Raw genomic sequence first — 26919 nt, 5'->3', positions numbered from 1 at the left:
ACAGACATTGATCACACATGTTCCCCCTCACATGCCATACATTACACCGGCTTGTTTAGAATATCAACGCTGCACCTCATTAACATTATTATATTCGAAATCCTTGGCCTTTGAGTCAAAGCCCTTACATATTTCCTTAAAAACGAGTATCTCTTTAGCTTCACTAATGGCTTGGTAAAATATGTAAGAGCCACAAATCCCACTGTCAAGAACACGACCAGCTCATCTGGTTTATGGACATACACATGCACAAACCTGTTCCGCCAGTGAGAAATGTGTCTGATTTCACTCGCCTCTTTTCTTTTTGGGGTCAAAATACTATCTATTTCATTTAACATTTAAATAAACCATTTTTTTTGTATTTCTAACCCTATTTTCCATCTACCTTTAGATGCTTGTGAACATAACTTTTGCAAACGCAGCGATTACTTATTTTAAAAAGGGAACTTTCGGCTCCAGAGGAAACAGCTGCATTGGGCAGGCTTGGTATTTGTAAATAAATAATTTAAAGCCCCTTTTAGCCTGCCTCCCTGCTCCCCACAGCTTCTGATCTAATAGGCGCAACCAGTCGATCCCAGACTCCACACCGTCTCATATCGCCAATAAACTCCTTATTTTTCAAGTCAAGTGAATGAAAAACAGTGGCATTTGAAGCTCGGCGATATTTTACAGTATTATTTTGCTCCCAGTGGGCGAATAGGGACTCGTGTGTGCGAGGAGTAACTACAAACGCGGTTCGTTTTCTGGTGTCGACTGGTCGCGCCTGGTGAAATCCGACTTCAGCGTTGACGGTCTGTCACATTTCACGCTGACACCGAGCGAGCACAGGGCTCACGCGCACACACAGATACACAATACTACCGACAGATCCGCGTCAGGAGCCCAGCCGAGGAGAGCACATTGGAGGTAAGTAGTTGTGGATAAAAGTACTTGGAGCATGGGGGCATCAAACGTGGTCTCAGCTGCGGGGTCACGGCTCAACATCGTGTTAATTCTCGATTTGGTTCTCCCTTTGTAAGATCTTACCACTTTTATCTTCCTGCGTGTGCGCTCTGGCTATTTCCACACCAGCAGACACAACCGGCTCATCTCGCATTCAATGAAAAAACTCGTTACGTTTTTTCTGTAAACGTTTTTTTCTGTTTTGTTTTCGTTTCTATTAGCAGAGCAGTTTAAAGGGATACGAGCCGTGGGTGGCGAGCTACGGAGTTTTTCTCTGCTGGTCGGCTGAGGAGGAGGGGTTGGTATAGCTTAGCAGGCATGCTAGCGAGCGAGCGACGCTACGCCGACTGGCTAAACAAGTTTAAATTATCGTTAAAGTGAGAAAAGTGGCCTTAAACTAATTTTGGGGTTAAACACATTTATGGGTTAGATCATGTGTTTGATAATAATGCTGTTACAGGGTTAGAATAAGCCCATAAACGAGTAGGCTATTCACACTAACGTTAGCATACCCCCCTGAACGTTAGCCCCTGAGCTAGCGAGCTGTGGCCGTACTCTCCGCTGATGTTGTGGACTAAACATCGCTCATGAGCCGCGGGGTTTAACCTAACTGCCGCATAGAAGTGGTTTGATAAAATCTTAGATACCGACCCACAGCCACGTTTAGTTAAAAACAGTGGATATTGAAGGTTTCTCAACCTGACGTCGCTCCTTTTAGTTGCTGAACCAGTTTGGACGATCTGACTGTTTAGCAGCGTTACTGAGACAAACTTGAGGGAAGTGGCGGATTCAAAGTTACAGCTCACACGCTCGGCAGAGTAAACCCTGGTAGTTCACATTAAAGCGGCTGTGTACACGCTGTGTGTGGTGCCTGTTTTGATTTGCAGTGTTAACATCAAGAACCTCTCTCCCTACGTTGTGTGTCTTTTTTAAAAACAGCGCATGAAAGCTTCTTCTGTGAGAGGAAACGAGAGGAAAACGCAGGGAAAAAAGAAATAGAGGAAATCCCCCGAAAGGAAATGCCAATCGCAGCCGCTGGACAGCCGACGACCCGGGAGCACAGAGTTTGCCCCCGGCTGCCCTCCACCCCGGAGCCTGGCCCTAAAGGGGCTGATTTATTCGACGAGGCGGGGGCGGCGGAGTCGGCGGAGCGAACAGAGTACGGGGGCTCAGAGGGGGGCAGAGGACTCGGGGGCTATAGTTACACCCAGAGCGGCGCTAGGGGCTTTGCACAGCCAGGATCCACCAGCTCTCCGCCGCAGTCCCCAGCCGCGTCCTCATCCTTTCTCCTCCACCCGCTCCACCCGCACCAAATGGCAATGGAGCCCCCAAGGACTCGATCGCGTTCTCGCTCTGGATATTACCAGCAGTACGGTGGTGGTGGTAATGGCACTGGATTTACCGGCAGTGGAGTGGGATCTAACCATCACCAGCTTCACCATCAGCAGCAGCAACTATATCCACAGCAGCAGCAGCTGGGTGCCGGTTGCGCACCACTTGGAGCACACAGCCACCACCCGGAGCACCAGCAGCGATCCCCAGGAAGTAACACCTCTCCCGGCATTCAGAGGCTTTCTTCCGTTCCCGGAGCGCACCGCATCCCGGCTGCAGGTAAACGTCCCCACTTGGCATTGTCACTGACTGTATGTGGTAGAGTACCCTCAATCGGAGAGGTAAATAAATATGTTAAACTAATTCACTAGACCTTTCCCTTCATATAAGCAGCAAATAGAAGTGTTTAATTCCATGGAGGCAAATTTCTGAGGAAGATGAGGGGGCTGTCCTGAGGTTGTCATGTCACAAGTGTGTATGTGTGAACACATTTGTTGTATTCTAATTAGAAGGGGGTGTTTTATGTGCCTGCCATGGAGCTGCAGAGTGAATGTGGAGCACAGTTGGCACATACAGTAGGTAAATGAACAACAGCAGTCTGTGGTGGAGACGGGGGTAGCCTCAAGCTTATTGAACTGCCATGCATAGTTAAGTTACCCAGACTGTTCTTCTTAAGGCACTGTGGCATGTCTACTTTTAGTCAACTACACAAATATTGATGTAGCTAGGTAACAAGCCTAACAGTATGTGCAGGCTGATCTTTGTCTATATTAGGCATATGCTACACAGATACTAGGGATACCAAGGTTAAGGTTTGTAAGCTGAAAAATGTGAACATGAAAAAAATAAAACAGGCACTTCATATATATATTTATGTATAGTGTGTGGTGACGCTAATGTTAATTTTAAGTACAGTCTTGTTTAGCACAGTGGGTTGATGGTAGTATTTTTTTAAAGATGCATTCAAATCATTCCTTGCTGTGGTGCTTTAGAGAAGATAGTCAGATAAAAGTAAAAAATGGGATGGGTCACTTTACACCCAAAAAGTTTATTATGGCCTCTATAATAACAGACAGACTATTTTGGTGCATGTATGTAAGGGCATACAGTTTCAGATTGGGGTGTTGCACAAGTAGCTTAGAGGGTTAGCTATTCTTTGGTAGTTGTGCTTCACTGTAAAGCAAAACTTAGTGCAAGTGTGCATGCACTGGTGCTGTGTGCAGGATACATGGGAGGGCACTCTCACACAGAAAATGCAGTGCAGCCAACCACATAACATAGATACAGCAAAGCTAGAGTTTCATTTTCAGTCAGGCTGTGGGAAAGCTTTTCTTTCAGCATCCCTAACAGGCTTCTCAGGTTTTGAAAAAGGCTGGGGTGTTAGCTTTCTCCTGTGTTGCTCGGTGAAACAAGTTGAAATGCTCCTGGAAAAATTTAAAAAATTTACTTTTTTTACATATCAATCCTCATGTACACATTTTTTAAGTATAGATTTTAATTAGTGATCGAGCCTATGAGTCATTGGTTTGTTGTGCCCAGAGCAGAAAGTCTAACATACTGATTCCACATGTTCTGAGTAAGTTATCATGCAATCAGGAGACGAATAAACCGGTCATCGCTATTTATTGGGCGACTCATGTTTGACAGACCATTTAATGTGCGAACACACAGAATCACTGACGATCCGGTGAATAAGCTTACATTTTTTGGCGTCCTGTATTTAACTAATAATTTGTATGTAAAAAAACATAGCAACATAGATACAAATTTCAACCATACAGTGCGGAAAAGTGTATTTCAGATGTTATCTAAATAAAGTTATGGGGTTACTGCCTATGTCAGTGACTAACTGTCGGCTGGGACTGGAATTATGTCTTGAAGAGTGGATGTAAGACCAACCAAAACAGATGAAAACACATAAACAAACAGGCCCCTTCTGGACTCCTGGTCTAACTATATGTGTCTAGGTTTGTGTATGTCTGCAGGATTAAGCACAAGTCAAGCTCTCTGTATGTTTGTCGTAGACACTAAAAGATCTGAGACAAAGGTGTACAAAATTATAAAACAGATCAGTTTCCCAAGGTACACTGCATCCCCACTGAATTTGAACTACAGCAATTATCAGAGTTTAGTGGTTTGCTGTGACCTACGACCCATACTCTCTCACAGTAGCTAGACTATGACATGTAGGATGGCACAAATCAATGGATAGGATGACTGTATAGTATTTCCATCCAAATGGATTTCGATCTAGAGGGGGGAGGGTGGCCACAGATTCTGTAGACAGTCACTCTTTATCTTTACTAATTTTAATCAGACCTGAGAGATCCACAGCACTCCAAAGACAGGTTACTAGTCACATATTTTATTGGTCGGGTACTTAGTAGTTTGGCCTCTGTTCTGTTCCATTCTATTCTGATCTACCAGTAAGGAAAGATATCTTTAAAATCATCATTATTATATAAAAATCTGACCACTTGGGGAAATATAAAAATGTTTAGTACATGTGAAGCTGTAAAACAGGTAAAACAATATACTCTATACATTATTGAGAGTCAAAAGAAACCTTCACTAATTTGTAGTTGAATAATCTTTGATACAAGTGAAACAGCTGGCTCTCCGGGCCTTCCCCAACGCTACACACTTTTTATTAGACCCTCTTTCCATTCCCAGAAAGGCTCCTGCTTGTTGGTAGAGAGTGAAAGATAGGATAGATACTTAGTCCATTCTTCCTATGTTAGTCACCTGCTTTGACCATGAAAGCAAATTATATCTTGTACTCTTCAATCCCTCCCTCTGTCTGCTCTCCTTGTAGTCTATTCTAAGGCCTAGGCCTCTTTGCCCCTCTTTTGTGCCTTGCTCTTTTATGGCCGTTCCATACTGTTTGTAGCACTGACACCTCTTTGCACCATTCTGTCTCATGCACTATTCACATGACTTTGTCCACCATGTTGGAAATTAATATGGGCTAGGAGGCAAAAAAAGACTCCGGAGAGCTCATGTCCGAAAAGTTGATGCTGAAGGTGCCAAAAAGAAGCACAGAAAATGTAGAAGCACTTAAGCAAAATAGCTCACTGAAATACATAAACTGGTGCCAATTGGTCTGAGTGAATAAGAACGTCCTCTGTGGCAGCTGATATCTTATCCTAATTCTGACCCAACCCTGTCAAAGCTTGTCCTCTCATAGCCACATACATTTTTCCCTCCCACTTGGATCAGTCAACCATTTCTGTGCCCCTCTGGTCAATTTTTTTCTGGCCTCCTCCCTCGCATTTGTCTAATGGAGGGATCGTTTTAATGGATTGCCCAAAGCAGCAGAGGGACAGACGCTCTTGCCACTCTAACTTTACCCGTCCACTCTTGTTTTCTCCTTCCTTCTCTCTGCACCAGAGGTGGAAACATGTACTCTGTTTCCTTTCTTAAAAAAAAAACTTTTCTTTGTCTTGTAGCCCAGGCAACCCTCTCCAGTTTGAAGAGAAACTCTTTCACTTGGATTGACCAAGTAGCAGCCGTCACTCAAAGTAAATAACAAAGCAGTCACTTTGGTCAGCAAGACAAGCTCTTTGGGGGGTAGAGGAGAGTGACCTCAAACTAGCTCTGAATTCAAGGCCTGGGATCTGATCTGGTTGGAAATAGGTACTTCCAGGAGGGAGTGCGGGCAAGAATGCCAAAGGATACAAAAAAAAAGTATAGATAGAATAGAAAGTAAGGTCAGTTAAAATGTGCATAAACTAAACTGGAGGAGAGGAATAATAGAAGAGTTGTATTAGTTACAGGATTTGATGTAGGGAGGAAGTCCAGTGCACAAGTTTTTAGCAAAGCAGAGTGCAGACAGTGGCTGAGGAAGGAAATGGAGAAACTAATATACTGAAGCACAGGAGAGATTGCAAAAGGGAGGACATGAACAACTTTTACGGAGTAGGGTAGACAGTAGAGGACACTGCGTCGTGTGTATTGTAAGCAAAGCACAAAGAGGAAGCCTGCCTCGCAGATAACAGTTAAGTGCGCGACCTGTGAGAAGGCGTGGATACTGTGACTGGAAAGAGAAAGATGTAAATGATTGGGTGGGAGCCGCTGGGGGCCCGGCAGGTGACCAAAGAGCTTAACTGAAGGCGAAACCAGACGTACTGAGTGGGGTAAAGGTATGCATGGATAAAGCCATATATGAATTTTCAGTGATTTAAGGAAAGGAGGGAGAGGATGTTTGGTCTGGTTGTTCAAATGTTCTCCGATTCCTGTTGATATAACTGGGTATGTAAGTCAAATGTGCCTTGATTGTGTCATGAGTACAAATCCAAGGTTTGGATGTCCAGATGATGTAGATCAGGTGAAGTGTGTCTTCAGGCAGCTGGATATCTTTGTTTTGTAGCCCCAGCTCGCACTGATATCACTGTTTTTGTTTTTGGTTGTGAAATGTGAGAACACAGCCTTCCTTTTTAAACTTCTCAGTGTAGTCCACTTCTTTTCTGTCCACACATATGCTGAGTCTGTACCAAGCAGTCATCATTTCACCATCATGTGGCCTAATGTGCTTTGTCTCGAGATGAGGGGGCGTAACTTAATACAGCTGGACTTTGGGAAAACTACAGTTTTTTTCTGGTATGTCAATGTATTTATCTGGACAAACATTTTCAGATCTATTATAGCACCTGTTGTAAAAGCCATAGTAGCTGAGTGTGTGAGTTTTGGATGTCGTTACTCCGATATTTCCTTCGCCTTACCCAGCTCTTTATAATAAGCATTATACAACAATATTTGCTGTCACCTAATCAGGAGAGACTGTCGTACACAAAGAAATAATTATCTTCAAAGTTTCATTAAATCCTAATTTAATTATGTATTTCAGAATTTTCTAAAAATTTGCTGAACTGGACCCAAGTCCCATTGTATGTATTATGTCTTTTTTGCCCCAAAGACATTGATACAAGTTAATTTCTTACAGACTGTATCCAGTTGGCTCCTAATAATAAAGTGTAAATGAGTAAATGGCTCAGTTTGTGGTTCGAGTGTGTAGATTCATGATGGAAGAACAGAAGTAAGACTCATTAGTCTTTGTCGGCCTGTCCTTTACTTTCTCTCCACTGACTCTCTCAGCTGGTGTCTGTCTTTTATTGGGGAGATGGAGAAGAGGCCAGAAGGAGGAGTGGTAGAAAAAGGGTGGTTAGCTGTGTATGTGTTGGTTGGTGTCTTTCTACTGCCTTTTGTGTAAGCGAAAAACCCCTGTTGACTTGCTGCCTGGGTGGGCTGTGGCAGGAACATGACTGCCTGAAACATGCATACGTATAGAATGATGTCACTATAGAAACTTTCTAAGAAGTTGAACAATTATTGGTCTTTGGTCTCTGATTATTTTTCATGTATCACTATGGGTCCACATTTCAAGAGTTGCTTCTATAAATCTGCTTTGAGACCTGCACTGAACTCTAGATTATCTCCTGAAAATATCCTGACTGGCTGAATGTGAGAACGCGAATGTGCAGACATTCTCAGGAGTTTCTCCTGCCAACCTCCTGGTGAAAACTCCAGATAATGTCCAGAGAACACATCAAGAAATAATCCGGAAGATTCACTGCAAGTTATGGGCACTGATCATATTTCAAACATAGGCAGAACAAAAAAAAATGTCTCATGATGAAAAAGAAGTGCCATAAATGTAGAAGATGCCAACATGGATGTCAAATTGGAAAGACGAGAGGTTTTGTGATAAGGGCCCAGGACGGTGTGGATAAATGTACAAAAAAATACTTAATCTGTGAGGCAGAATTTATATGTTGTGTCCTGCCACCTGCATGCTGCACCACCCCTTGCTTGAATTCCTCCAAGATTTTTCGGTTATTGTGAACACGTCTGAGCGAATCTCCTGCTGCATTCCTCATGTGAATGACAAAGACTGGACCCCATTGTGCGGATAATCTCCGGAGTTTACAATTTACAAATCATAGACATATTGATATTCCATACACATGCTGTATTGTCTATAAATTGAGGCCGGGGATTATGTTCGACATTCTCCTTGTATATGTTTCTGGAGTAGTGACTTTTTGGAAAAAATATGGTTTCCCTGTGTTTGCAGGGTCTTGTAGTTGGGAACTTTTTGTGAAAGACTGAAGTAAAGAAGTCAAATGTGTCTGTGATTCTTATCAGACTAGATTGTCACGCCATTAACTCAAGGAACAATATTTGCCCTTAAAAGGCGGCCATTAACCACTTAATATAATATACCTTGATGAGGAAGGTTCTGCATTAACATTGCATTTAGTTTCTTGATATTGAATATTATATAGTTTTAAGTGTTGAAAGCGATTTCCTCTGTTTCTTTCTCTTGGCCAAAGCACTACTGCTGCCTTTACACATGCACGCACTCACAGAAACTTCCCATTATTTCGGGTGCAGATATCTGCGTTTATATTCCCAGATCGGGGGATGTAAAAGCAGTTTTCAGACTTGAGAAAAAGTGTGGGATGGAGGAGCAACCTCAAGGCCTGCAGCAGTGACAGGACAGAAAAGAAGATATTGAGAAAGATAATGAGGAAGGAGAGAACAATAAATGGATAGAAGAGGACAATGAAGTGGGAGAGAGTTAGAATCATTCCCGTTTCTATAGGCACACACACTTGCCATCGGGCCTGTGTGAAGCAGTGTTAGGCAGGTAATGGCTGGGCAGGCGTTACATGCACGCCTATTTTAAGCCTGTGTGCCAGCTTGTTACTTGACTCTGCTTTGCGCCTGGGTGTGAAGTGCGCCGTGACATGTGTTCAGAAGGCGGGTTGATGCAAGAGGTGTGTGTGTTCATGTTACACATATGCTTGACTGAAATTGCCTTTACTTTCTGTATACATTATGTAAATTGGTAAATGGTCTGTAGCAGTCAGGAAAGGTTTTTGTCCAGGTTCCCATTTGTTGCTGTTGAGCTGAGTATTTGTGAAGTAAGATTGCCACTCGTCTATCATCTTATCTGTCAGACCAGCCTTTCTATTCACCCACTTTCTTGTGTGTGCTTCTGTTTTGACTGGAGAGAGGAAGAGGTTTAATAGAGAAATGCTGCAAGTGAGAGCAATGGAGCTCACAGACAGAGATGGTGAGATAGGCAAAGCAAGGAAATGTGGATGATGGGATATAGAGCAGCAGGGATGTATGGGAAGAGAGACAGGCCGGCAGATAGGGAAATAGATTGGTGGCAGGGAGGGATGGTGATGGAGAGTGTGAGGAGGAGGATGTGTGAGGAGGGTGTCTGAGCGCGGCATGGTGGGGGAGGGAGGAGGGTGAGAAAGGGAGGGAGAAGTGGAGGAAATGGATAGAAATAGCTGATGCACTCGGAGGCTTACAGAAAATCAATAGCAGTCAAGAGGGGAAGCCACAACCCCCACCCTTCTCTCTCTCTTTCTCTCTCTCTTTCTCTCTCTCCTTCTCCCTACCTTTATGTTTTTTCCTCAAATCTTTTCCCATGTAACTCTCCCCTTCAATGCTCTCACCCTTTCATGTAAGTTTCCAACCTTGTCCTCTGCTTCTGTACCCCACTTTGCCCTCTTCTTGTCCCCTGCTTTCCTCTCCTTCACACTCCCTCTTCATCCTCCCTTCTCATCTCTTTTGCACCATTATTGTCTTTCACTCTCCTTCAAAAGGTGTACTCTACTCTCTACTACTGTTTCCATGCTGTACATGAAATGTCCGAGATGCGTTCATATTCATGTGTTCTTTTTTTTCCTAACGTCTAAAGGTAGTTTGGTGTGAAATTTGGGCTTGTTTTATGTGTGTAAGCTCTGGCCATTTGTTATACTCTTACTCAACCTATTGCTGATTGCTAAATCAGTTTTGTATTGTTTGTTTTTCTGAATATCTTTCACTCTCCACATTGTTAGTTAAACACACAGCAGCAAAAGGCTGAGTTCCTGTTTTCATCCTGCTCTTGCACCTGTAATTCATACAATCAATATGCAACATTGTGTGGTTAATACAGCACGACCATCACATTTCTTGACCTTATAGCAGTGATCATTTAATAGTGGCATTGTGTATTTTCCCAGGAAGTGAATTTGCTTCAATTTGTATAGCAACCCAATGATAATAAACATTATCTCAAGGCACTTTACATAGAAGAAACCTAACAGTTCTGACAGTTTCCTTTTCCTAACAACAAAGATAATTTTTTCACCTCTGCTAAGGAGGCTATGTTTTCACCCTCTTTCTGTTTTATTTTTTTTGTAGGAATGATTACGTAAACACTTATGAACAGATTATCACAATACTTGATGGACGCAATATGAGTCAGGAAAAAAACCATGCAAGTTTAGTGCAGATCAAGATAAGGGGTATAGATGCAGGACTTTCTTGTGATTTTGCTACTGTATGCAACAAAAAACGTCACCTCTGCTTACTTTGTGTTTGTGTTCATAAATGTCCTGTATCTTCCTAGAAGTGCAGTCTGACTCCTGTCTCCAGGTTTCTCCAAGAGTGTCTTCTGCCTTTTGAGACATGCTGTCCGTCTCTTTTTTTTTGGGGGGGGGAGGGGGGGTGTTTTCTCAATAATTAAAATAAGACAACACATAATTATAGGGTTAGGGTTACTACATATAAATCATAAGAGTGACCTCTTAGCTGGGGCAAGGTGATTCAGGAGAACCCTGTACTGTGCAGAATCCCTCGTCAGCATAAATTTGGTCACACATCTCTTCTATATTAGCAACTACTAATATTCTCCTGATGGAGGGGAATTTCATACTGAAAAATAACTTTCCTTGTGGCCTTATGTGTTGAAACTAGATTGTGTGGACTGTGCTGTGCGCAGTCCATCTGTTGACATGATGTCATCCAAACATTTTAAACCTCTCCTGTTCTTAGTGACTCGGTCTGAATGAGTCGTCTTGAATGACTCGTCCTGAACGATTCCTCCTGAGTGACTCGCCTCTGACTCAATTTACTGGAACTCTGACAATGTTCAAGGGAGACCAAAATCCGGGAGGGAGCTGAATTTTTGCTTATTGTGATCTGTAAATGATTGTTGTACAGCAAAGCTCCATCCAGCCGGCAAGTCCCATGTATGCTTCACCAGTAGTCTGTCCCAATTCATCTCCTATAAAATAGCCTGTTAGCTGATCTCTACTATACTAATAAAAATGTCACTTTCCTTAACCTTTTAAGTGCTCTTGGGATTGGATTAAGAGAGGAACAGCTTTTTTAGGGATGAGGAATTCAGTAGCAAAAACCTGTCAGCCTCTTTTTTTTTTCTTCCTGTTTCTCCTCTTTATTGTCAGTCATAGCTTTTTTTTGCCAAACAGAGGTTTGGAGAGGGAAAAATCCCACAAGCAAACACAGAGAGGTAAAATACTCTATTCTAAAAGCCTGTTTTGCATCTAGACCCCTCTATTTTCGCTTTCCTCATCTCTATCATAAAGGTAGCCTCGTCAGGGAGTGCCCTTGGGAGCGGATACCCTTGGAGTGTATACCACTGCCACCATCTGTGGTGAGTTCGTCCCCAGCTAAAGACATGCCCATGACAAGAGGGGAGGAAAAACAAAAGCCTGGAATAAATAGAAAAGACAATAAAAAGATGAAAGGATTGTGGGAAAAACAAAAGAGTAAAAGTCTTAGCCATGATGCAAGCTGCGGTATCATCAGAAAGCTTCTCTAATCCAGGATTACTGTGTTTATTTTGTGTGTGTGTGTGCGTACCTAAATCCACTGCTTCTGATCTGAGACTAGAGACTACCATATGTGTGTCAGTCTTTTTGCGCTGCACACATGGTCAGCACCTCTTCTCACAAACATGTTGTCATCGTTTTTTGTTATTGTTATTGTTTTGTATTAAAATCCAAGCTGCATTCGAAACACTAACAACAAAAGGATTAAATGGATTGAGATGAACTCGGGACTCCCCACAGTGCCTCAGTAAATAATGGTGCTATGAATTTCAACAATAGGGTTTACCAACATGTTGTTTACAATATACTGTAAAATATACAACACAACACTCATACAGTAACAGCCCATTCACACTGTGTAGGCCAAGACTGTGCGTATGTGTAAATATAGAAGCATGTAGAACAATAGGATCAGTGATTTGGTTTATTGTAAATTCAATTTCCGGCAGACTGTTTGTTTGTATGACAATCTGTTCATAGATGAGACACATTGGCCGGTGGTCCTATTGTAGGCAGTGGTGATAAATTATAAACTTTAAGTACTGCTTCTGCTTGTGTAATATTTTTGAACTCACAACCTTTTCTGTTTTGTTCAAAATTATTTATTTTTTAATTTGATGCATTTGATATTCCTTGAAAGCTTACGAAACATAAGAACATGTAGGATCCTTGAGCATTTATTGAACATATAATAAGAATGGGAGGTGCATATAGTAAACCATGTTTTTCCTTTTCTCTGTTGACCTCTTGTCCTCTTTTCCTCTCTTTCTCTGTAGGGGCCTCTGGTGGATCCTACCACTGCTACCCAGACCATGCATATGGAGAGGAGAGTGATAAGGTGAGCCTCACACTGTCAATGTTCACACCAGCATAAGTTGCTTTTTTATGTGGCCCACTATCTTGGACCCTAATTGAGATCAACCTGCGCTGTGACTGAGTAATAGATAGTATCTTCTCTCAGCTGATGTGTACACTCGTAACCCAACAAGATTCTGTGTGTACATTACGTGTATGCAGTGTGCAAGGTGTAATTCTTAAACTCCCAGTGAACCCATAGTTGTTTTAAGAGAAGAAGAGGCCAGAACAGTTTGTTTTAAAAGTCATGACCCTAACGGAAGGGTGTAGCCTGCCACGCACTGACTATAATGTCAGTGTCTTCTATTGGGTTAAGAAATACAGAACGGATCTAGTGATCAACCCTTTCTATAGTTCGATAAGCTTGGGAAAGGATTGTTCCTAAACAAATCTTATTTAAATATTAAGTGATTAGGTAATCCACAGTGTTCATTTGGGGTCTTTATACATGTTTGGAAAGAATAAAAGTTAGTGTTTACCGGCTCTGTCAGTAATTTACTGCTCCTTTCCGTCTCTCTATCTCTCTTGTGCTGCCAACCGAATAGAGCCAATTCGAGTGAGACCGGTCATCTCCTCTGTCTCTCCATAGATTGCCTAGATTTACAAATTCTGTTGGTTTAACCCAGGCTGAGTCTACAGATTTGTCTGATGACACTGTTTGTGTGTGTGAGTAAGTGTATGTGTCGGTGTGTCTGTGTCGGCGCGAGACAGAGAGAGGAAGAGAGCGAGAGGAGTCAGGACCAGCTGTATTAATGAATCAAGCTGCACCAAATTCTCCTAAATGTTATGTTTAAAATCTACATTATTGCATTATTCCCTTGGAAATTAGGGAAAATGTCATTTCACAATTTTAAAGAAAGTGAAAAACAAATTTTAGGATTTACTGGTGCTACTGGCTTCTATTTTAACATAATTGAAACAAAATAATGAAAGATTTTTTCATCTGTATCATTGTATTAAAGCTTTAGCTCTGACAAGTGCTTGATATTCACTGTGTATTGCTCTCAGGCAGTTAATCGTGTTTGTGTCGATGTTTAGAACGGAACGGCCTCATTGAGAAAGTAAAATGCAGCACAGATTGTAAATGGTGACTCAAATTTATATTTAAAAAAAAACTGAAGCATGTTTTGAAATTTCAGAAGGTAGCATGAAACTCTGTTAGTGTTGGCAAATTTAAAACGTCTCCCGAACACCAGAACCCAAATATTTTACAAGTGTACTTCAGAAAATGACATTCATCATCACAAGCGAAGGCCTGATGAGGTGAAAACAGTGAAGGAGAAGAGGGGAGGCAGGATGCTGAGGAAGGTGTTGCTGCAAGCGTGGAGGGCAACAGGGGAAGCAGGGAAGGAGGCAAGGCCAAAAACAGGGAGGGGGTATTGCTAATGATTTCACCTCCAGCTGTGGGACTTGGTCGGAGGGAGAGAAGGGGGAGGGAGGAACAGTGGCAGAGGAAACAAAATGGGCTTTGAAATCTTGTTGATGGAAAGGAAATAAGTGGGGGTGAAAGTAGTGTTTGAGTGTTAATGGAAGCATGTCTACTAATATTAACAAATCTAAATAACCATATTTTGTCAGTGTGCACGCTCAGTTTTCTAGAGCATGAATGCTGCGAAAGAGAAACCTGGCCTCAGTTGTATTGTACTCTGTGGGGTTCTTTTTATTTTGGTTCCCAGCAATGACAGCGAAGCCACACCAGCTGCTGGGCACAAAGTGTGTGTGTCTGTGTGCAAGTAGATGCATGTATATCCAAAATGTGGACACAGGGAAATAAAACATGGTAGGGTGTGTCTGCACTCATGCTTCAGGATGTCTGTTCAGCCTGGTGTGCACTGTGCACTCAGTATACATAGTGAAAGGGGGTGGGAGGGTGTGTGCGTCTCTTTGTGTATGTGTGTGCGGCCGGTCTCTCGACTATGAGCACTGCAGAATGTGCTGTAATATCAGCCACAGAACATTTTGCAGTGTTACTGGGCCATGCTGGGAATCACCGTGTGTATCTGTTTGTGTGCAATTAGCAGGTTCTTTTTTTCTCTATAAATATATTCTCATCTAGATGTTTGTGTATGTTCATAATAATCACTCTATTAAAACCCAAGGCCGCACTATGGCATATTGCCGGAGGACACACCAATACACACTGTCTGACACCATCTCCTTCCCACTAACGCGGGCAGACAGGCCCATCAAACTTTCATACTAATGGGCATAGTCTGCATGTGTTAAGACAGACTGTATGTGTTTGAGTGTGTGTGCGTCCTCTCTAAGAAGGTCTTGTCGTGTCCCCTCCAATTTCAGGCTGTGGTCTCGCAACGGACAGACAGAGAGGAAAAAAGGGGGAGTGAGCAAGAGGAAGAGGGGACTGTAGAGGGATTCAGTTTATCTTATGGAAGGAAAGGGGGGGATGGAAGGAGGTTGTGGAAGAGGGTGGGGAGTGTGTATGTTGAGTGGGGGGGGGGGGGGGGGGCACTATGTCAGGGCTGGAATGGAGGAGGCTGGCTCAGATATGAAAATGGGCACAGTAGATGTCCCTAGGGTTTTGGGGTTGGGGCTAGGCTGGTAGAGGTTGTGGGGTGTCGGGTGAGAGAGAGGAGGGGCTGTTGTTGAGATGAACAGAGAGGTTTAGGCAGTGGGTAAGAACTGGTGCCCTCCATCCTGTGTAGAAATGGGGATAGATAGGCACTATGTTTAAATGCGTTGACCTTTTTGTGGATATTATATTATTTTGTTAATGGTGTTTACATGAGTTGCCAATAGATGCATATTCCTTTTTGTTACGGAGTTTAGTCTGATGACGTCCGATGTTCATGTACCACTGAAATAGTGTAATGTCCGATGCTACTCTAACATTTTGCAGTTCTTCTTCCTAATTTTGCAAAACCTACATATCCTTTGAATTTTTCCATTTTCTTTACATCTTCCGGTCAAGCAGTTGGTATTGGTAAATGTCCCAAATGCTGTGTAAACTCCAATAGGACATTTTAATGCGATTGAGATGAATACAAAATGCTACTAAGATCAGAATACTGCAGAATATGATAATTGCTTATTCTGAGTGTGATCAATTTAATACGGGTTATTATTCTGACATTGGTGTCCATGCAAACTTCAAAGTTTGTCCTCAATGTTACTTTTGAAAAAATGGGTCCCTGAAATACCCAAGTTTTAATTTTTTTTAACAAAGTTCAGCTTGTAAACCGTTGTGACTTGATGACCACAACCAGATTACTTTTTGTTTCTTATACCAAAAACATAAATGTTAATTTGTTTTGACATGTTCAGGTCTTCTGAAAAGCTAAATGAGCTCAATGTGTTTGAAACATTAGAGTTGAATCACACCAAAGCACTTCTGTCTTTCATATTTGTTACATAGAGGTTTCTTTGCTTCTCGGCATGAACACTACGCCAATCATGTTCCTTTAAAAATTCTATGAAGTCTCTTCCTACACTTAGTCTACTCTAAACATCAAGGCTTTCTTTCTCTATTTAATAGCTAAGTTTATTCAAATTGTCAGTCTGAATATTTTTCGTCATGACAGATTTTAAGTACCTGTGTTTTACAGAAGAACCAAGTTCACTTTCTAAAAGTACTTAAACTGAGTCAGTTACAACCAGAGGAATAGACTCAAGCCATTGTCAGACATCATCTGCGGGTAAAATACGGAGAATTGTCTACGGAGTTTACCCACAGTTTGCCTTTCACACATGCACAACACAGCAGGAGGTTTTCTGCACAGACGCGTTCACAACAGCATCAATCCTCATTAATCAGGCGAGAGGTGGAGCAGCCACCACTGCTGTGTGCACACAAATCTCCTGGATTTCCACAGACTTTCTACTAGGGGGGCCAGGTGGAGAAGGTCTGTAGACACTCTGGCACTTGTGTTCACACATGCACCACCTCTGGAGAAAATGCAGAGGAACTGTGGACTTCAGTGCATGTCTGAAAGCAGCATTATTGAGAAGAGTTTTAGTTGTATGAATAAAGAAGAAGCCATCACAATAAAATGTGAAGAACAAAAATATATTTTGAGCAGTGGGCAAGGCAGGGAAGGATGATTTCATATGACTAGAATGGTTTCGTAGAGGCTTAGTTGATATCAATCATATTTTACCCAAATGATCAGTCATTGTAATTTCCACAGCGTATAAAAATACACATGCAGGCAGGTGCACTTAAATTTTGTGGTGTCAAAAAAACCCAAATTTGTTCTGTCATTTAGGATCTGGTCTGCTATATGGTCTCAACCCAGGTTTACCCTTCATTCCTGTCATCCACACCTTCTCTCTCAACTTCCTCCAGTGTCCTTCCCTCTCTCCAACCCTCTCTTCTATCTCGTAGTTCTCCCCAGTCAAGACCAAATGAAGTCATTGTTATTGTTTATCTTCCCCTTAAGCTGCTCAAGCCAGTGCAATGAGCGAGCGATTAGAGACATCAGGGCACAGTATGTTCATCACAATACTCAATGTTCCGGGTCATTGGAACAGCAGAGTATGCCTTTTAAAGAGCCTCAGATTGTATTGTTCCTCAAACACCGAAGAAACGGTGGCAGCTGCTCATGTGAGTTTCAATGTGAAGTTGCGAATGTATGCGGGCGTTTCCATAAGTTCCATAACAGTGTGTGTGAACTTCTGCAGCCTGCTTTCCAGCTGTTTCCTGTTAGCTATCACACTGGTCTCAAGGTTTCGTGTGTGTGTGTGTGTTGCTGAGTCATTTTTATCACACGTAAACAACGGTCTACCCCACAAAGAGGTGGAAGTAGGGATAAAGCGAGTAGGGCGGTGGGAAAAGTGATGAGATGGTTAATATGAGGAACCATGTGTGTGTTCTCTCAAGGAACCTGTGTGTTCATCATAGCACCGATGAGGTCTGCGTAAGAGTGACTAAACTCTGACACATAAGTGTGTATTCTTGCCTCATCAAGTGCCAAGTGTGAGAGTCACTGCCTGACTGTAAGTGAAGTGACTCACAGATGAGTTGATTGGACTAACTCAAGTCCGAACCCATCCAGTCGAGTACATATGACTCGCACATTGGCTTGTGAGAGCTTGTTTTGCATTTCCTCACTCTGACAGGAAGTGACTTTGAAACCTCAGGGCCTCAGAGTGCTGATGGTGTAACATGGTCTCCTTCTTACACACGCATTTCAACAAATGCATATGAGCATACTCACTCACTGTGGACTATACAGGAAATGCCATGATTCACAGAGGAACTTTCTGTCGATGAATTAGTATGGATTGTAGGTTAAGAATGTTAAGCATGATGAAATAGATTTATTTGATACGAGCGCTATGGTTCACTGACCACTGTATCCTTCCCCTCTTGCCCCCTTTCCGCCTCTGCAGAGTGAGGAAAGCCCCAGTCCAAAGCGCCAGAGGCTGTCCAGTCAGTCTGTTTTGGAACAACTAACCTCATCCGCTCCCCCACCTTCCACGCCGTCTCCCCCCATCCGCCCCTGGGAGTCAGGGCCCTCAAGCCGGAGACAACCTCACCCCCAGATCCAGTTCCACCAGGAGCGATGCCTCACTCCTGCTCGGCACAGACGAAGGTAGGAGGGTTTCTTGATTCCTACAAATGAGTTCCACTGTGATTTCAAGTCAACTTAAAGTCCTAAATACAAAAAAACACAAAATCACATTCCCCCATCTTTAGCCCACCAGCAAGGCGTCAGCGTGGCCGTCTATCCAGACCAATGCGTCATTTGCCACCCCATCTGCACCCCTCCACCCAAGGCCCTGCACCTCGCCTGTCGCCATCCGAGCTCCAGGATGAAAATTTCCACCACAACCCCCATCCCTCCACACACCAGACGTACCCAACACACCCGCCCAGCACCTATGGTCAGCCCCTGACAGCTGGTGTTGGCGGGCCAGGGTCGGACGAGCCCCGGGCTTTCCACCCCCCTACCCTGTCGCCACGTCTACTGCATCCAGCTGCTCACCACCACCACCACCTCCATCATCAGCATCAGCATCATGCAGCACACCAACAGCAAGGAGCCATGGTCCTAGACCTGCATGAACAGGTTAGTTCAGAAAGTTGTTGTGTTTGTGAGTGTGTTATGTTTGTGTGTTGTGTTTGTGACAGTATATAAACTGTGGTGTGATTTCTTCTCAGCTGCAGCAGGCCAGTGTACCAGTGTCCTACACGGTGACCCCAGTCCCGCCTCATGGTCTCTCTGCACCTTTGTGTAGCGGTCAGCACCTTCCCCCTTCCTGTTCTTCACAACAGCAAGTCCCTGCTTGCAGCGTGGTCTTCAGCACTGGACAACACTTCCACCCGGTGAGCAGAACACAACTCTGTGCAGTTTGTGTATGTGTGTGTGTCGCTTTGTTTATAAAAACAACTTTTGTACCATACAGTCTCTTCTGAAAGTGCTTGAGGGAAAGTGGGCACAAAGACATAATGACCATGATGAACATTCTCCTGTTAAGAAGCCTGTTAGTCTTCCAGGTCTTGGCTGCCACCTTGTGGGAAGACTTGGAACAATTCAGCCTGCAATGAGGAAATGTGCATCTAAATCATTTCAATTTTTCTCATCTTTCTTGTCTTGTTTATCCTTTTCTAGATGCTACAGGCATGTTCAATGCAACATTTGCCAGTGCCCTATGCCTTTCCGTCACTGCTGACCAGTGATCCTCAGTTCCTGCTTCCTCCTCCACCTCACCTCTCTCACCACGCGCCTCACCTCCCCACACCCGCACAGTTCCTGCCTTTCCAGACGCAACAGCCTCGATCGGTACGTGAAAGACGTTTTTTATAGTTCACTTGGTATTTATTTATTAATTTAAAACTTAAATTGTTACAGCGATAAAACATATTTTCAGCTCAGGCCTTTAATGCAAATATCTTGATCTAAAATATAGCTTGTTTGTTCGCAGCCGTTACAGACGATCGAAAATGAGGTTGAGCTTCTGGGAGAGCAGCTTTCAGTGGGTGGAGGATTCAGCTACGCCCACCACCACCACCATCACCACCAGCCTCCCTCCACCTTGCCGCCCTCCACCCCACTCCAGTTCCTCTCACACCATGACCCCCTGTCACAGGAGCTTTTCACAGTGGTGAGTACATTCATTCACTTATGTGTTTGACTAAATTATTAAACGCAACCTTATTCAATCAAATTGACTTTCTTGTCTCTGTCGTCACTTTTCACAGCCCTATCCCCACTTCATGCCTCGCCGATTCACAAACCGGCGCTACCGCTCTCAGCAGGCAGTCCCCCCGTCCCCCTACCACCCCAGCTTCCTGCCTTACTTCCTGTAAGTGTGTTTCCCTTCCTCATTTATGTTGGAACTACAGGTGAATAAAGGTTTGTTATTTGTCACAGAGAGGTAACAATCAATCTTCTTTCCTTGTGTTCCTTCAACCACAGGTCCATGCTTCCTGTGCCCCCAAATGTGGCCCCCACTATCAGTCTAGAGCTGGATGTGGAGGACGGAGAGGTGGAGAACTATGAGGTGGGGAAAACTGCTGCCACATTGTTTAACTAAGAATAATTTTATCTCAAATCAACACAAATCAGTTATTTTGTTATAAATAACACACACGCCCTATTAGATTAATTCACTCATATTCAGTTTCAACACAAATTAAGTAGTTAAGTTCAAAGACATTTCTCATTTAACTTAACCGGGACGATAATGATGATAGTTTTTCTGATATGGTCTCTGCTGTAAACATGTCTTCTAAACTTTATTTCTCTGTGCGACACCTTCAGGCCCTGTTGAACCTCGCAGAGCGTCTCGGAGAGGCCAAGCCCCGTGGTCTTACTAAAGCCGATATAGAACAGCTTCCATCATACAGGTTCAACCCCAACAACCATCAGTCTGAGCAAACACTGTGAGTTCCTTTCTGTTTTTAAAATGCCTGTGTGGTGATGACTTTTTATCATGTGGGTGATCATAGATTTAGTAGATGCGATTTCCAAATTTTATATATAACCAATCTTCTTTTGTCCTACAGGTGTGTGGTGTGTATGAGTGACTTTGAGTCTCGCCAGCTCCTCAGGGTTCTGCCCTGTAATCACGAGTTCCATGCAAAATGTGTAGACAAGTGGCTGAAGGTGAGTGAAGAAATTCAGCTATTTGGGTAACTGTCAATGTATCAGCTCATTACCACTGGGTTCTGAAGGCTCAGTCACACCAGAAAGTGACACAGTGAAATTCATTTTCATGTCTTTTGAAAATCGTGTTGGGGTTATGACGACCCAGAGTAAAGATTAATCTCAGTGATGATTACTCGAGTGACAAGCAAATGGCTAACATGCTTGTCAGGTGGGAAGTTCCTAGCACTGGTCAGTCACAATAGTTCTCTGTGGTTGTTCTTTTTCAGTGCTCAGCATCTTCAGCTAGAAAGAAAGAATAATAACAGTTGGCAACCTCTTTTTCACAAAAATCACTGGGTATATGTGGAGATTTGAAATGTAGGTAAACCTGCTAAAAAGGCGATTTAACGTAATCCCTGTTGCCTGTAGAGGAGTTGGCCGCTCTTCTGTTTTTTTTTTCACCCTTTGCCTTATGTTGGATGTCATCAACACACCAAAAAGTGAGATGCTCCCTCACCTTGCTGTCTTGCTAAAAAAGCAGATTGACCTGGGGGTCACATTTCCGTAACTATCCGTTGAACTTGAAACCAAATGATTAGGGAGATTTACTTTTCCCTCTGTGGCTCCTAAAAGCTAATCCCTATACCCAAGTGCAATACATTTATTTTGCCACAAGATGTATTGTAAAAAGGTGTGTGACTGGGCCTCTAAACATAATTTTTTAAAGATTTTGTTATGTTAGTTTCTGTCATTATATATTGACCTTTTTTGGCAATTAAATTAAATTAAATCCTTATTTTTTCATTCCTTCCAGGCCAACCGGACCTGCCCCATCTGTCGAGCCGATGCCTCAGAGGTCCAGCGGGACTCTGAGTGACCTCGTCTGCTCCAACACCTACAATCTCCTGCTCCCTTCGACTCCCATTTGGATGCACCAACTTCTCTCCTTTAATAATACAGTATACAATTCACACACTGCCACAGAACTGGGACCAATGCTCCTTAACGCTTCACTCTTTGTCATCGAGGACACCAAACTGTCATTCTCACGTGGGATCAGCATTTATGTGTGGAAACTTTCTACTGACTCGTGCTTACTTGATTGCTGGACTTCCTATAGGCCTTCTATTCTGGACTACTACTCTGCCTTCTACTCACAGCTCCTCCTTTCTATGAATGGCCTTTACAACACACAATGACATGCGCAGGTGGAGATATAAATGTGTATTTTTTCAACCATTCCTCTACGGAGAGGGACAGACAAACAGACTGCTTTGAAACATGTCTGTATAGTTGTACTATCAAACACTGAGGGAGAATTGGCAGCCCAAAGAATTTTTTTTATTTCTTTGTTATTATTGTGGTTATAATGAAGCATCCACATCTTGCTTTGCAGAGTATTTTTTACTAGATCTTTGTTTTCTTTCAACTAGACCTTATTTTGATTTGCGTGTATTCATGCATTCCTTTTGTTGTGAGAGCTGTGTGTATGGGGTAAAACAAAAGATACTGTACTCTGCGTCAAAGGGTCAGTGTCTTTGGGGCAGTGAAAATATACTGTTTGAGAACTGTGTGTGTGTGTGTGTTACTCTTCCTGTGGTATTTATACAGTTCGTGTTGGTACAGTCCATGGACTGAAACCTAAATCCATTTTTTTCTTCAGATTGATTTAACTTCAGACCTTTTAAAGTTGAGGTTTTGCTCAAATGTCATTAAGTTTAGGAGCAGGAACTTCTCCAGAGAGGTCGACAATGCTGTGACATGACTCTTGATGTTTCAGTCACACGTTAACACACTGTACCACCACACCTCCATCACTTCATACCTGCCCATCTACACTGTTCCTGCGTGAAATGAGTAAAGAGATGGAAGCTTTTGAGATACATATTTTTTGTGATGCAGTATTTCCTTCAGACAATGAAACAAAGCAGGACTATTCATCTGCCTCCACATATCCACTAAGCTCTCCTCCAAGTGACTAGTTAGATATTACAGAGCTGACCACGTGAATTCATTCATGGAATCGGGCAGTTGAAGATATGGCGTCTGTACTTGTCTCGGTACCCAACCAGCATTCTGTGTGTGTTGGCAGATACAGATGCAGTGTTTTCTCCATCACTTACACTTTTAAGAGACTTGAGAGGTCACACTTAAATCTACTATGTTTCACTGGACGGCAAATCTGACACTTCAGCACTTTAATACGTAGATCTAAGACCAACACTCTATTTTATTTTTTTTTTTCATTCTAAGCAAACCACTTTTCACAGTTTGTGTATTTGTGCAAAATTTCAAAGCATTAAAACATTAATCATTACATCAGCTTCTACAGTATGTTAACGTTAATCCTTCTGTGTTCTCACTGCACATTTGTACATGTCCAGAAGTTTTCCTTTTAAAAAATCTGTGTAAGGCCTGTGTCAGCATGTCATAATGTACCTTCAGGATGTTCACCTCGAGCACAGAGCAGACTCTTATGTAATTTATCACTATTTATCACGTGGTACAAGTGGTATTTTGTGTCATGATGAAAAGCTAGCATGGGCCTTTTCAGAGCTTGTGTTGATAGAAGGTCGTTTTGGAAAGTCAAACCCGGTGCCGACATTCTTACATCTGAGATTCCTTTTTTTTTTTTTTTTAAATAAAACTTAATTTCCCAGGTCCAAGTCGAATCTATCCAGTGTCACAACATCAGACCAGTACATGTAGAAACCAGTTTTAGATTTAAAACTGGTATCTGTGAGATCCTTCAACTTCTACAACTCCCCCTCAGTGTTTTCAGTGTATAAAGTCATGTAATATCTATGGGAGTGGAGGGAAACTATATTTTTTGTCATTGTTCTGTTTTTCTTTGGGGTCTAAGGTCATATTTATGACCATATACATCCATTTTGTGTCTTAGGATTGTTTTTGTGTTGGACAGTTTTCTGTTGCTTGGTACACTAGCAATTACCTCAGTCCCACTATTTATGTCTTTGCAGAAAATGGTGCAACCAGTATGATTAGTGCTTATCAATTCATTTTGCTAATGTTTTTCATGCAAGTTGTTGGGTTGTTTGAAAATTTTGTTTTTCCTTTTAAACTATGAAACTATCATTAAAATGGTGTCATAGTAGTTTCATCATGTATTATATCTGTAACCAAAATCATTTGAAGGCTTGTTATGATGATTACATTTTTAACAAACATTTGTACATTTTGTATGAGAGTTATTACTAGTAATACTTTATTAAGTAGTGCAATGATTTTTTTAATCCCTTACCCCATCTTTTGGATTTCAAAAGTTGGATCAATAATAAATGTATAACGTCCTCTTCTAGAAATGGTGTCTTCCAGTTCTTCATAGTTCCTCTATTCCTCTGTGTTGGCTTAAAATGTAATTTGTTACTTTCTTCGCCATTGTAGTGTACACCACTACACCACAAATAAGTGGTGTGTTGTTGTGGATAGTCCATTTGGTGGCAGTGTAGGTCTGTATACAGGGGGCCCTGGGTCTTGTTTTATGAGATGCACCAGCTCACAATCCCAGTGCCAGAGACAGTTATTTATTCAGCATCAAAATACCTCTTTAAAATCCTTTACCAGTAAATTTGCATTAACTCAACGATTCAGCACATTGTATGTTTTTATCAGCCCAAATGATTTAAACACTTAATTAAAACGAAGACAAAATAATTAAATTGTAGAGTCTACAATATAATTCTAACCCACTAATGTGCAGGAACACTGGCAGGCTGTTCTCAAGTGGTGCAGAAAGGAACCAAAGGTAATAGTACTAATAAATAGACCAACATTTTCTTAAATGAAATTATGTGGTAGTACCGCGTAGACCTTTCTGCTTGAGTAAAAGTAAGTACTCGCTTTTAAATATACTTTATGGACTCAAAGAAAAAGTAGTTGCCCAGTGTAGCCCATTCCTTTCTGCAAAGGACAACTACATCATTATGGCTCTATGGTGGTCTCTCTTCAGTTTCATCTTCAACAGTGATGCTTCTGCTGCAGAAGGTTTGTCTCATGTTACCTGCCAGCTCTGATTGGACCAGTGAACTGATTCCCTTCTCGTTATTTATTACCTTTCAAAATAAAATGGTGAACATGTAACAACACATTGTAAATATGTTGTAGAAAGTACAGATATTTGCTGATACATGAAGTGCAATAAAAGTGAAAAGTACTTTGAAAAAAAAACTCTAGTTAGCCCATGTAAAGTACAGATAGATGACAAAGGTACTAGCAACTAAGTAAATGTACTTTGATACGTCTCCTGACTGCTGTTCTCAAACTATCAATTTGTTTCAAAAGCAAAGCCTTAAGATGGATAAGAGTGACTGATGACCTGATAACACAGTATAAATATTTGTTTGTTTATGATACAATAACATAATTAACATATTTACTATCGTTTTACAGAGACGGAAAAACTGTAAAGTTTTTTGTAAAGTAAGGAGAAATACAGAGAAACTTGCCGTCAATTCTGCTATGAATTCAGTTTCAGTAGCAAACAAATCTGGCAACAACTCTGACCTCAGCGTGTGAAGTTAATCCTTCTGCCCACACAGGAGCGCTTTGGTTTGCCCCAGAGCTTCGTTTGCATATCATGTGCATATTCAGGTGACAGTCTGTTCCCAAAATGAGGAAGAAGTCAGGTTTAGGAACATAATTAAATCTGGCTCAGTGAGTGACACATCATGTTAAGCCGGATGCACAAGAATTTGAATTTGAAAAAGCTCACGGATGGAGGCCTCCAGGTTCCCAACTGTGGCCCTCTGAGTACATCTGTCCTTGTGATGCCTGCTGCACGCGAGTCTGCAGCTTACAACCTGGATAATTGAACTAACCTTTGTTTCCCTGTGCCATGTGGCCGTCCCCTGCGTACCTTTCCGCCTGCTAATCTCCGTGCCTGTCCAATCACTGCCCAGCACTCCACCCCAAAAACCTTCTCACCTCCTCTGCCCTCTGCATTTCCTCCATCCCCTGCCTCGCCTGCTCGCTCCTCCACCCTCAGTCCCCTCTCAGTCCATCTGCTGTCTTCCCCTTCGCCCTCCACCTTCACCTGCTGCATCCCTCGCCAGATTTAGTCGCCTAAATATCCGTGTTCTGAATTTGGGTTCAGTCCTGCAACAAAAAAAATCCCATTTTCCTGGAGCTAACTATTTCCACATTTTCTTAAACTTAGTAAAGAACCTTAGCCTACCTTAGCTTACCTTACCTTTTCTTTTTTTAATTCTAAATTTTAATGTCTATATAGAACCACAGCAGAGATAAATACTAGGTGCATTTCTTACATCTTATACATCACAGCCCTGTATCTAACATAATAACCTTTATCACACTAATCTACAGACAAAGCAATAGTATAATCTAATATAAGATCATAATCAGTGTGATCGAAATGATTGTCAGTGACAAATTTGACGGCTGCTGTTATACCCTATGTGTTTACCTGTGCTGTTTTTAAGGTCTAGCTGGATTCAGTGACTGACGGCATAGATTCCTTTTCTTTGTTAAAGATGGCTGTTTTTGATTGGTTCGCTTGTTTGAATTACACCATCTCTTGTCTACCAATCAAACCAATGGTGCAGTCGAAAAGTCTATTCAGGTTAGTCCTGGTCCTTGCTATGTGAAATGATCTGGAAGTATTTCAGCGGCCACCATAATAAGATTTTTTTTTTTTTTTTTATTTTCATGAAAGTTTATTCTGTTGTTACTTTCTGTGAGTTACTGACGGTGAAATGTTCCCTCTGAAAACAGATCTCACCACCGTTTCCAAGGAAGAGTTGTTAACAAAGGAGATTATTTTGACTTTGAGACAGTGTGTATTATTTGAGTCTGCTATGCCTGAGACCAGCCGATCACACCTTGGTGGTCATGTTGTCCTACAGAACGCCTCAATCAGTGCTCCAAACTCTTCTGATATCAGAAAAGGAATAATTTGCTTCTTGTCAGCTTAGAGTACAAGTGACGAGAGGACAGAGTCAAAACTGGGGAAGCATCGATACAGAAGTAACCACAGTCACACATAGAATAAAGCATCACCCACCCTACCATTTCGTTTACATGTATTCACATAATTGATTGTTTTAGTAAAACTTCTTTTGCCC

At 42.2% G+C, this 26919-nt stretch overlaps 1 protein-coding gene across 1 annotated transcript; it reads left to right on the top strand.

Annotated features, from left to right (window-relative positions):
• Positions 1-820: 820 nt before the first annotated feature.
• Positions 821-22389, top strand: rnf38 (ring finger protein 38). The gene is made up of 13 exons (XM_062388484.1): positions 821-906; positions 1882-2553; positions 12689-12750; positions 18117-18319; positions 18424-18796; positions 18889-19053; positions 19340-19510; positions 19653-19832; positions 19930-20033; positions 20147-20231; positions 20492-20613; positions 20737-20836; positions 21633-22389. The coding sequence occupies exons 2-13, from the start codon at positions 1962-1964 to the stop codon at positions 21693-21695; spliced, it is 2220 nt and encodes a 739-aa protein (XP_062244468.1). The 5' UTR covers positions 821-906; positions 1882-1961; the 3' UTR covers positions 21696-22389.
• The last annotated feature ends 4530 nt before the right edge of the window (positions 22390-26919 follow it).

Source organism: Platichthys flesus, chromosome 5, assembly GCF_949316205.1.
Source record: "Platichthys flesus chromosome 5, fPlaFle2.1, whole genome shotgun sequence".
Taxonomy (NCBI): Eukaryota; Metazoa; Chordata; class Actinopteri; order Pleuronectiformes; family Pleuronectidae; genus Platichthys; species Platichthys flesus.
Note: the sequence above shows the minus strand (reverse complement) of the source record. Positions and strands in the feature narration are given on the sequence as shown.